Source organism: Aulostomus chinensis, chromosome 22 (genome assembly GCF_037954235.1).
Source record: "Aulostomus chinensis isolate RoL2024-O1b breed Wild chromosome 22, RoL_Achi_v1.0, whole genome shotgun sequence".
In the NCBI taxonomy this organism is placed as follows: Eukaryota; Metazoa; Chordata; class Actinopteri; order Syngnathiformes; family Aulostomidae; genus Aulostomus; species Aulostomus chinensis.
The window spans coordinates 3,626,855-3,639,214 of NC_141341.1; the positions used below are offsets into that span (position 1 = coordinate 3,626,855).

Here is a 12,360-nt window from a genome sequence, read left to right on the forward strand (position 1 = left end):
CTCTGAGCTCATGTGATTGGTGCTGTTTGTCTGTCTGGCAGCAGGATTACGTAAAAATTACAAGGCTGGTTTTCCCAAAACTTGGTGGAGGGGCGTAGCAACCAAGAACCTGTTGAATTTTGAGGCAGATTCATTTGACATAGCGAATAACGGCAGACGTGGGGTTTGGGCGAAGTCTTCGAGCGATACCTCATCCAAAATTTGTATTTTGCCTGTCAAGTTCTCACAAACACGCTTAAAGCTCACAAAGACATTTTTTTTTCCCTTCCTGCTTCACCTCTTCGTGGCTTAAGAACGCCGGAAGAGCCAGCCATGTATATTTAGCTTGAAGCTAATGGGATTTGGTGGCTAACAGCAGTAAAAACGTCTGTTAACGAACTCTCACGGGTGTTTTATTTCTGTCTGGATGTTTAGGGATTCAGAAACACTTTGATACGGCTGTGGTTGGTCACTGTTAGCTTAAAGCTGATTATGCTGTACATGGCTGGCTCTTTCTGCATTCTGGAGTCTCCAAGAAGAGATGCAGAGGCAAAGACGTGCCTTTGAGAGTTCAAGACACACAAATACTTGTGAGTGCTTTCAAGGCACAAACACACTTTTTTGGACAAAGTATTGCTTTTAGCATCTCTCCATCAGCGTTTTTCGTTTCAATTTCATTTACCCTCAACCAGGTGTCACAAGTTTCATTTGTTGCGCTTCTCTGTGTTCACTGTAACCAAGGATTGCTTTCACTGTCAGTATGTGTTAGTTTTCTAAAGCAACAGATGATTCGTAAGGTGGAGCATAAAACTGTGACGGCGCTCATCCCAGATTCAACTCGACTTCTTCCAATCACTCGGTTTTGCTCTCCCCAGCATGTTTGTAGTATTTTCATACAGTCAAAAGAGAAATACTTCCACCAATGTCGAGTTTCGCTTCTTGTTCAGCGAGTCGGGTCGAGTTTAGCATTCAAGGTTGTGGTCTGGGATCTGCTCCCCGGTCGGTTCACCAGTTTCAGCTTTGTTTTGTCTCTGTCTTCCTGTGGCATGTTCCGGCGGATTCCAACGGTGATCGGAGCTAACAAACAACTTGCTCTCCGTGTTTTCTTCCTGTTGGGAATTCACCAGGTGCAATTAATACAAACAGAGAGGAACACGGTGAGAAATTGGAGAATCGTTGTAGCAGTGAAACGAAAAGTGAAAATGTTGCAGAGCCCGGCAGGCTTTCTCATCCGTGGCAGGTGCTGAATCGCACGCAGGGAATTTTGCTTGACGTCATTTCTTTTCTGTAGAAGGACTTATTCTTATTACAGTTGGACAGATGCAAATTAAAACGCCAACATCTGGCTTTAACTGACTAAAACAAAGCATTAGCTCATTTCAGTGTTTTTAAAAGAGAAAGTATTTGTTGCTGTTTGCAGGGTAAAAGGGAACTTGTGCTCTTAGATCTCTCATAAAATGGGTTTTTTCCCGTTGTCTTGTTTGCCCTTTTTCTCATTCTGTGTCGTCCTCTTTTAAATCATCATCTGGGCTCAGTTACTCTTTGGTGATTTCCTCACCGCTTCTTTTGTAACGTGTGACATTTGAAATGAGCAGTGAAATCGACGCTTGTCAGTGTGAACATCAAGAGGAACCAGCGCTGACCGGATCTGTGAGATAAAGACGAGCTGAGGAAGTTGAATATTTAAAGTGGAGGAGAGAAAACGCAACTAGGTTAGGGGGCTGAGAGCCGGTCGGGCTGGAGGTAGATGAGCTCTGGTTTGGTTTCTGGAACAAATGAGAGGCGTTTGAAAGTGATTCACTGTGTTTGTGTTTGTTTGTTTGTGTGTGTGTGTGTGTGTGTGTGTGTGTGTGTGTGTGTGTGTGTGAGAGAGAGAGAGAGAGAGAGAGAAAGCGGGGGAAGGCCGGTAGAAGTGAAAGCTTTTTTGTTGTGGTTTTGCTCAGTAATACAGAAGTTGTCGCAGGGGAAGGCCGTTGTTCATGTCTTCACACAGATCACCTGTGTTTCTGTATGACTGCAAGCTTTGATTTGTGGAAAGACAAGCAGAATCAGTAGATTGTGAAGGCTGTCGGTCATCCAGGTCACTCGGTCAGTCGAGACCTTGGATAAGAGGTCAAACGTCTCCTACACCAAGAAGAGCTCCGGTTGCCGACACTCTCAGTCCAGATTTTGTACGGAGTTGGCGCTACCGCGGCGTGTCTCCGAGTCTAAGCTCCGTTCTGATGCATCATCGTTTATCAGCCCTCAACCTGGACTCCTCTTCTCTAAATCATTTTTAATGCAGGATATCAGTGCTTGTTGCCCACAGGCAGTTGCTCTGTGCCTCCACTGGCACCTGCTTTTGAAGAAGAGAAATTATATAACAACTTTCAGGCGGAACTGGCTGTATCATCCATGTGATAATATTTGACGGTGTTAAATCCCACCAATAAACTGGTCCAGTGTCAAGGCTGTGGTCTGTAGGGCGACTGCCCCAGTAGATGATGAAACGGATGTATGCTGATATCCAGGCTGTATGGCCTGAGCCAGGTTAGGCAACTGTCATCGTTCATCGTATCACATCCATGCAGGCTTTGTGGCCCAAACAGTCGGTGAACGAACAAATCTGTAGATTTTAAGCGAGGGGGCGTCGTATTTTCATATCAGTAAATGCAACCTTACGTTCAAGTCCTCAGATGATGAGAGCTTCTTTGCCGAGAGGTAAAACTCTGCATTTGTGTATGTGGCGACGTTGTTGCACAGCATGATTATGGAATTGTGCGGCTCTTACAACTGCCTAAATCACACCAAACAGATCAAGCTGTGATGACAACAGAATTTAGCCATCGTTTTTACACAGGAGTGGCGACGGAGGGGCCTGCACGCAGACTCAGGGGGCAGAATCGTGTCAGGAAAGACAATGTTGGGAAAAAACTTTTAAGATCACCTCTATTGTTCGTTATTATTTATTAACAGGTTTTTTTGGCAACGGCAAACCTTTGAGTAAGATTAGAAGCTTGACAAAAACTTTTGTTTTTTCTTGAGGGAACGGCAGGGAATGTTTGCAGGCTTCGAAAAAAAATAACCCCGCTGATACTTTCATCAGAAGGGAACCAGGAAGTGTCTCTCAGCATCCCGTTGCGTGACTTTATTTAACGTCTGAACAAGCGGCTCATGTGAATATTCCATTTTACGATTTCCTGTGTGCAACTGGACATGTCGACCTGACGATGTCGCTAGAGAAAAGACAGAGAGGGCACCAGAACCTTAGGGTTCACCTGCAGGGGAGCACGAATCACCAAGACAAACCTCGCTGCTTTTTACATGCACGCCTTGTCAGCTCTGTTATAAGTGAGGAGTCTCTAAGTTTCACCAGGCTTGGTCCTGCCTCCTAAGTGCCAGACCTCCGTAAACTTCCAGCTGTTTTTGCTGCTAAGCAGCAAAGTGAACATATAATTGTCTTCCAAAAGAGACAGCCTTTTAATTGATAGTGTGTATGTTAACACTACTGGCCTGATTAATAAGGCTTTGTTTCCCACCTAAACCTCCCGTCTCCCGCAGCAAATTAATTTTTATTTTCTTTACTCTCTGAGTGTTCTGCGTTATCATACCAAGGGCTTTTTAGAGCAACATGGTGGAGGAAATGGTGGTAACAACCTTAAGGTTGCAATTAGTCGTTTTACGACTGTCTGGAAGGTTAGCGTAAGAACAAAGAGGCCACTTTTCAGCACAATTTTCTGTTAGAAATAAGCGTAAGTGTTAATGTGCGTCAGTGGTATCATAGGAGGAGAGGCCGCATGCTGACCTACATACTTACCGGGATGATGCACTGCCTGACATCAGCAGTGACTCACCCCTCTTTAAATGAGACGAGTTGACTGTGTCTGCATTATTATTCACAACAAACAGCCTTGACCGGAGACGGAGAAACCGCTCTGAACACACAAACTCACACCTGGGAGTTGCGGCTTCGGACGCCGGAGACAAAACTTCCACACCCTAATAGGTGTGAATTTCCTAAAATCTCATCGTGGTTGAAGAGTTTTACAGCTGAGAATCATCGGGTTGCGCCGGTGTGTGTTTGTGTGTGCAGCCTTCTAGCCCGCGGGGTGGGAAAGTTATGTAAATGTGACCTTGTTTTGTATCTTATCTTCTTCTTCTTTTTTTTTTTTTGATAGAACCCCAGTAGACAGCTTGATTACAGGAAGGGACACGTAGAAACACAACAGTCGTACATAAACGCTGGATCAGAGGAGGTTTAATTAAAAAGCGAAGGCTGACTACTTATGCAACAATAATGTCCTCTGAGACGGTTGTCATAGATAAACAGTGGTGCTTGTGGGAAGTTTACGGTAAATCAGGGATTTTGCAGCACCAGGTGGCCTAAATGAGATTCAGGGAAGCAAAGACAAATGTGATTCTAACCATAAAATGGAGAATAAAGCTTCATGTTGTGTTTTCAAACACTGTCTCGTCCCTCAGGCAGGTCAGAAGAAGCGATGCCGAGGTGTGACGGCTCTTGTTTTTCCATGGTACTGAAAGTCGATGCTGGAGTAACTGGGCGCGAGCAGGTGCAGCGACAGGTCTGCTGAGGAGAAATCAGCCACGGAGATTTAAAAAAACAAAACACCAAGAAGATAATTCCTCACCTATCTGTCAAACGCGAGGTGACGTGTCCTTCCCCTATACAGCCGGAGTTTGACAAAAAAAACCAAAAAACCTTTAAATAGAAAAACACAAAACCCGATAAGCATTAGAAAAGCTCACATAACCAAGTCCGATGAATAAATATCAGCAGCTGAAACAGAACACGGCGGTCCCTTCTCTGTCAGTGTCTATCAGTAAATAAAAATAACTCAGTAGAACGCAGCATCTGGTTCCTCCTTAGCGTCAGAGATGCTATCCCCCTCTGACCCCCTCGCCCAGACACCAAGGTCTCGGCCTGTATGACTGGCGTGCCTCAGTATCGAGTGCGAACAACGAGTGGCCCTCTGCCGTCTCCTCTGTCTGTCAGTTGCTATGGCAACTATGGATGCAACATAGAGGGAGCGTTGCCAAGGGTAACACGAGTTGGGACTTAATTAAGCAGATCAGTACGTGCTAAGTGGACTCAGCGCTAATGTGACATTGTTCTGAATGTTTATTTTGACTGATGTGTGTTTCATGAGACATGCTGATGTTAAATACAGCAGGCTATTAGCACGCATCAGTGTGTGTGTGTGTGTGTGTGTGTGTGTGTGTGTGTGTGTGTGTGTGTGTGTGTGTGTGTGTTGAGGTGTCACATATGTAGGCTCAGCAGGATTCCCAGGTGTCTCACAGTGAAGCCTTTAACACTCTGATGCACGTTTGCTCCCAACACGCAACGTGTCAGCACTTCTAAACCTCACCGCCATCTCCTCCGTCATCCTGCATTTACCTGCTCTACGTTGTTTTCCCAGCAAATCCATGTCCCTTTCTATTTGTCTGTTTGTGTGTGTGTGTGTGTGTGTGTGTGTGTGTGTGTGTGTGTGTGTGTGTGTGCGTGCGCACGCGCGCCTCTGCCATCCAGCAAATGTCAGTCCAAATTGCTCTCAGTGCTGCACCGAAATCCACCAATCATGAAACAGAGCTGACGGAGGATGTTCTCCTGGGAAAACGCTCTCGTGGCAACCTGCTCTCTCTACCGCAACAAGACGAGCACAAACATGCCATCTCTCCTCTGCTTTAAGGAGGATATACACACACACGTCTGTGGCTCAACTCCCTGAAAATACAAAGTATAAACAGTTGGACTAAAACATGGTAGTTAAAGTGAGTTTTAAAATAGGACTTCTTCTTCTTTTCCTTTTTATTTTGGTGAGCTTGTTCTGTAGTCAGTTGACACTGTGCTGTTTTGTTTGGGCGAAGCTGATGATGCAGAAAAATGCAATCCCTGTATTCCTCACTTGAATCGAAGATTTGTAGCTCTTTAACTGCTGAGTCACTTACTGACTGTTGAAACCTTGCAAATGTTTTTTTCTTTTTCTTTTTCTTTTTTAAAAAAAAAAAAAATCCCCTTATCTTTGCTCTTTGTGGGACTGAAGTGATTTAAATGCTGGCAGACGAAGGGTGACGTCTCTCTGCCGGAATGCCACTTCTTGTCTCATCTTGTCCCGAGACGGCGGACTCTTGTCTCCTGATATTTGCTAATGTATTCCGTCTTGGCCTGTCAAAGCATTTGTTTAGCTGGTAATGAGGGATGTGCTGACGCCGCCTTGTTGGAGTCCTGCCAAAACAATTAGAAGTTTGTCATGTTATCGTCTCTCCCACCCTCTTTTCTCCTTTTAATAGCGAACATCTGACTAAAACTGGCTTTGTTTTTGTTTTGTCAGGATTAAAAAATGGCCAAATCCCTGCGTGCTTTTGTTATCACTCCCCCAGCATGTTTTCTCCCACTTAGTTTGGCCGCCATGTTTCTTGACAGGCCTCTATTGTGAATTGTCCAGTGATTGACAGCCTCTTATGTCTTAGTCTCTCTGTCTTTAATTTTCCTTCCTGATTATTGTTGCGTAGTTGTTGCTATTTTTTTTTACCGTTATTTGCTAAAAACTGTACCAGCTGAACATCAATGCACAGAAAAAAAATAGTTTGCTAAAGTTGAAATGAGAATTATTCAGGGAGGTAATAGAGAGGAGTGTCAGTGCATTCAGTTCTGTTAGTTTTTGGCTCCTCCAAAGAGTGAGTGAGTCCCATTAAAACAGGCATCTTAAAACTCATCAAATACCAATGGAGTTTGGTTGACATAAAAGGCCGAATTTAGGAGAAATGCACTTCCTGTCCTCCCCCAAGGCAGACAAGAAGATAGACAACGCTTCTGTGCTGCATTAGGGAGCTGAGGACCACAGACACTAGCTTACTGCTAGTTAGCTTAGCACAGTGGCTGACATTGGGCGGGAAGTGTTAGCATACCTTCATCAAAAGGCATCCAATGCACTGTATGTATTTGCTTGCATGAATATAACTGGGGACGTGAACAAGGTGTGCTATAACACTTGAATTAATGAGACGTTTCACTGTCAGAATTAGACGCATAGCCGGAACTACTTTCCTGACTGGGCGCAGTGATTTGACGCAGTTACCAAAAATGCCTGGTTGCACTACATTTCTCCTTCCACAACGCACTGAGAATTTAGCACAAATAATGTTTTGCTTTTTAACGTCTGCAGCCTATGAATACTCCGCCCCGGCTGTATTCAGTAGCCTCGCCACCGTCGACCCTCTTTCTGTTTGTGAAATCCATATTGATTGAACTCGTCCCTCTCAATGTTGTTACGAAGTGATTCTTCAATTGATCAGATTATCTCCCTCCTTCCAGTTCACAAAGAGCTTTCAGCTTGTGTCATGCGCTCACTGGAGGTCTTCAGCTCTTGCAGGCTGAGACGGAATTCGCTGCTGCTTCGCTCAGTTGTGTCATGAGCTTGTTTGGTTTAAGCTTTTCACTCCGTAAGGGCGACATGCTGGGATGTCACGGCTGTGATGTCACAGGGGGGAGGAGGTTTCAAAGGAAGGAGCGACTCCTCGGACGCAGAAAGACTCAAAGTCACTTCGGAGAGCAAACTCTGATGTGTGGTATTCTGATCACTTTTGGTTGTGTTTCTCACTTGTTAAGACCAGTCTGGTCTGTGGTGCAGTCACTCCTCCGAAGTGTTGTGTTGGAATCTCAAGTGCTTCCACCTGTAAATGTGTAGCCAACAGCGTTTTTGTGTGTTTGTGTGTGTGTGTGTTTGTCTATTTCTCACCTGTTCCCCTGTCTTCGTACATTTCCAAGTCACCCGACCAAGCAGTCGAGCTCGGAGCAGCAGAGGCAGTGATACGTGTGCTCTGGGTTTAAAAATACAGTTTACAATGAGTTGGTTTTTATGGCCCTTGAATGTACATAAAAGGTGGCTGCTGCGTGTTAAATGTAGAATGACGTCTCTTAATGTAGCAGCAACATTCGGCCCAAGAAAAGTTACCTTTACTTCTCTGTAAACGTGCTCATGTCCATTCACGTCCGCTTTTAAAACCCAACTTGCAGATCTCACAGGTTTCCGTGAATTTCAAACTTGGACGCACAAATTACAATAATGTGTGTATGGATAATGCATTACAGTTTATTAAATCTACAAAGTGTAGGTACAGATTTGCGTGTTTCTCATCTGGTGCCTTTTTGGCTCAGGAAAATATGTTGGTGTTTTGTTTGTTAGCTGCTGTGTTTACTTCAGGTTTTTCCTATTTCCTCCTTGGTAACCAGTAAAGTAGAGGCTTGTAAACTTGTGAACCGCCTGGGTTTATGAAAGAGCTTCTCAGTGGTATCACCTGTGCCGTCGTCCCTAAATAAGTTTGAAGCTGTAAGATACAGGTGTACATAACCGTGTGTGTGTGTGTGTGTTGTTTTTAGGTTTGCTGTCATCGCCTCAGGTTGTGCCAGTTGTCCCAGGTTGGTGTGTCGCCGAGAGGGCTGTGGTGCCGAGTTCTGTTACCACTGCAAGCAGGCCTGGCATCCCAACCAGACTTGCGATTCTGCCCGGCAACAAAGGGCGCAATCGCTGCATACCCACAGCAACCACTCGCCCAGCTACACCCAGGAGCAGGGTCCTGGTGAGTACCTGAGCACACGCACACGCACACACACTAACACGCGCGCACACACACACTTCAAACATAAACACAGTTGGGGAAATGCACCAGTTTCACAGTGCGGATGTGTGCTTTCCCTCGGCAGACTTCAACAGTCAGATAAAACACCCCCCCCCCCCTGCATCTTCAACCAGAAAATATTCTTCACACCTCAGAGACGTAGCTGCCGCTTCAGCTCTCCGTCTCTGTCACTCTCTTTCACATGTCAGTCTCCTGAGTCTGTCAGAGCGCTGAGTCAAACTCATCTCACGTCTCTTGTTCAAGCTTCCCCAGCGTTCCAGCAGCAGCATCCAGCCAGGCAGGAGAGACTATTTATACCCCGACAGCTGCAGCGCGCCGTCACACAGCATTTCTAAATGTCACCAGCACTTCTTAGTCTAAACTGTGCTGGGCTCCGTTTTTGGTTTTTTGTTTTTTTTTCCAAGATGGCACTTTGATTACATTTACTGACTAAAGGGATGTTTAGTGAATGTTTGAGCCACAGAGCCCAAGGTTGCAGCCAAAGGCACTGTGTCCGTCAGTTGGTCAGTCAGTGAGTCACGGGGGGGCAAAGTAGGATGAATATGAAGCGTTGTGATTGGCTGATGTCCTCAGAAAGACGATTTCTCAGTTACTTTGACGGACTGAGATGTACTAGGAATGTCAGAAAGCTCTGTGCTGAATACTTGAGTTTGAAGTCTGGGGTTTGACAGACTGAGATGACAGTCAGGCTTCTGGATGGCTTTGATGTGGTCCGTCTGTAGGTCCGGTGGTGGCTGGACGGTATCCTGAGAGGACAGCCAGGATTCTGCCTAAATAGCTTTGATGACCTCTGATGTCATCTGGGCGTCAGAGATCAGAAGAGATGAAGTCCGATGGTCGCCGTATCTCTGAGACCAAAGTTAGAGATTAAAATGTGCACCCAGAGATCAAAGTCAGAACCGTGAGATCAAAGCCAGACACGAGTCCCAAGAGGTTTGTGACGTCACTCAGCACAAGGCCCCTGAAATCCCAATAAACTTGGAACAAGCGACCATCAGCTTGTTGCTGTGTCTTCTCTGTCCTTCATTACAACATCCCCCAGTTTTAGGGAAGTAAATCTCCTCTTGGAATGTTTTTATTCCCAAGTCTGTCTGTTAGATGTGAAGCTCTGCAGTTAGCAGTTAGAGGATATTAGAATACGGTCCTACCAGCCCCTTCAACTCACTGTCTTGTTTGTTTATCCCTCATGAAAACTTTATTTAAAAAAAAGCGGTGTTTGGGCTTTGGTATGGATTAAAATAAAAGGAAATATGTGTTAATTTGCAAGCTTTGACTTCTGAACAGGGTTGCGAGCTGTTTGCTCTCCCTCCCGGTCTTTAAACAAAGCCGAGCTAAGCTAAATTAATATAATCCTTCGCCAGCTCTCGTGTCATATTTACCATACAAATACGATAATGGTCTCAATCCTCTCATGTAACTCTCAGCAAGAATAGCGCAACTCAACTTATTTGCTGTAGCAATGACAAACACAAACATCCGAGTGCACGCAAACATCCTTTTGTATATGTGGGACTTTAATCCCATTTTGATTAAAATGTTTTAAGTAAATCCAACCAAATGTCCACAGTCATCCTTCTCTCTCCTCCCTTAAGTCACCACTTCCAGTTCGCTGCTGTCTGCCAAGCATTCTGAAGAACTGACAACAATCCAGAAAGCTGAAACCGAGTCATAAAAATTCTGGCCGCCGCTGCTTCTCTGTCTGCACGTCTATCAGCTCATATCTGCTGCTTAGTCAGCTGGATACAGACAGACATTCAGATCCGCAGAGACATAAGGGAGTATAAGAAAAGCGAGGCGAAAGACGAGAACCAGTCTGTTGAGTCATGTTAGTAGAATTACCAAGACAATAACAACTACCTCGATCTGCCAGAGGCTCTTTGAGGTAAAACTGCTCTTTAAACAGCGAAGAGCATTTCCAGCGTCCAGAATTCAAACCCAGTTAACGGACTCATCTGCCTGTTTTGCTCTCTTCCCTTTAAAATGCATTAGAGGACAAGCTTGTCCAGTCCATTACTCTAATGAGGTTTGATTCTGTGGCCAAGAGCAGAAGGAAGAAAAAAAAAACCAACTACTACTAAAGGGTCTTGGAGGTTGGGACATCCATGATGTCCTCTCAGCCAGACACTCGCGGAGACACAAGTGAGATCATGAAATAAAAGTTGCAAATTGCAATTAAATCTGCAGTCGCACAACAAACAAAGACCCCGTGCTGCAGCCGGGGCTCAAACCCGCAACCTTTTTGCTGTGAGGCGACAGTGCTGACCACCGCGACCGCCGGGCTGCCCCAAACAGGAAACCAAACACTGACACTCAAGTGACGTCAAATGCATCGACTTCTCGTAAATGTCCCGCTACGCCGATGGGAAATTTCAAGTTTAACAGCGTTTGCCGTCCTTTTGGAGGTTGGAATCGTCGCGCGATAAGGCGACTCGCTGCTGGCTGTCCTCCGTTGTCAGCGTGTTGACATCTGAACTCACTGTAGGCCTACACACAGAGCGCGGAAAGACAATTCGTCTTTAACTCAGTCAGTAAATAAAAAATGAAGAGTTGTCCCTGAGCCCCAATTCTCTCTTCTTTTCCCCCGTGGTTAGCTGATGACATCAAGCCCTGCCCCCGCTGTGGCGCTTACATCATCAAAATGAACGATGGGAGCTGCAATCACATGACCTGCGCTGTCTGCGGCTGTGAGTTCTGCTGGCTCTGCATGAAGGAGATCTCTGACCTGCACTACCTCAGGTACTCACATTTTTTATCTGTTCGACTGGACTTCTTAGATCTTCCAAATTTAGCTGACGTTGAGCTCGTCTTTCCCTCCCCTGTCCTCCCACCTCCCATCATCTCGCTCCTCTTCCTCCCCCGCACTGCCATTCCCTCCATCAGTCCATCTGGCTGCACGTTCTGGGGGAAGAAGCCTTGGAGCAGGAAGAAAAAGATTTTGTGGCAGCTGGGAACCCTGATCGGAGCTCCGGTCGGTATCACCCTCATCGCAGGGATCGCCGTTCCGGCCATGGTCATCGGCATCCCTGTTTACGTGGGCCGCAAGGTGAGACTGACGACCTGGCTTCAGCTGTGGGAGCTGCCGAGTTCCTCATTGTCGAGGGAGGCCATGTGACCTTTAACTGATCCTTAACAGAACTTTAAGGGTTTTGAATAGATAACTCCCTGATAGGTAGCAAGCTGAATTAATTAAGGTGACATTTTTGGCAACATTTTGTTTTTTTGTTTTTAATTTTTTTGTTTTTTTGGTTCAGGTCATGGATGAAAAGTGTATTCTGGCAGTACACCTCACTAGCGGGCTCAGTGGTTGGTCCAGCTTAGAGCGAGAACTGAGACAGGGAACTTAACTTCCACAGAGGAACGTTTTAGGAGGAACCGTTCACGTTTTAATTCAAACAGAAATCTGATTTGGTCCTCAAAAAACCTTCCACTCCAAGGGCTTCAACAGGATCTGCTCACGTTACTCCGATCTTCATCTGTAACTCTCACACACACACACACACACATGCTGCACCAGCATTCTTTCAAAGTACTTCTCTTACAATTATCTGGAATTTTACAATTGGAATTTCCTGTACGTCGCCTTAGCGGAATTTCCTTGAAATAAAAAGTATCATAAGTGTTTCCAATCACGATAATCACGCTGACCTTCTCTCTTAAACACACTCCAGAACACACACTGGACTGGTAAAGTTCACAAAGCGCACACTTCTCTTGAAGTTAGGGTCCACAAAATGTCCATGAAAG

The 12,360-nt window shown here is 45.5% G+C and overlaps 1 protein-coding gene across 2 annotated transcripts in view; it reads left to right on the plus strand.

Moving 5' to 3' along the window:
- The window catches only part of rnf19b (ring finger protein 19B), a 37,906-nt gene that overhangs the window by 18,635 nt on the left and 6,911 nt on the right, over positions 1 to 12,360 (plus strand). For both annotated transcript variants that reach the window (XM_086192407.1, XM_086192408.1), the window contains 3 exons: positions 8,357 to 8,556; positions 11,208 to 11,352; positions 11,497 to 11,659. In XM_086192407.1, the coding sequence (XP_086048533.1) occupies positions 8,357 to 8,556; positions 11,208 to 11,352; positions 11,497 to 11,659 (508 nt within the window). The remainder of the gene's footprint in view (positions 1 to 8,356; positions 8,557 to 11,207; positions 11,353 to 11,496; positions 11,660 to 12,360) is intronic.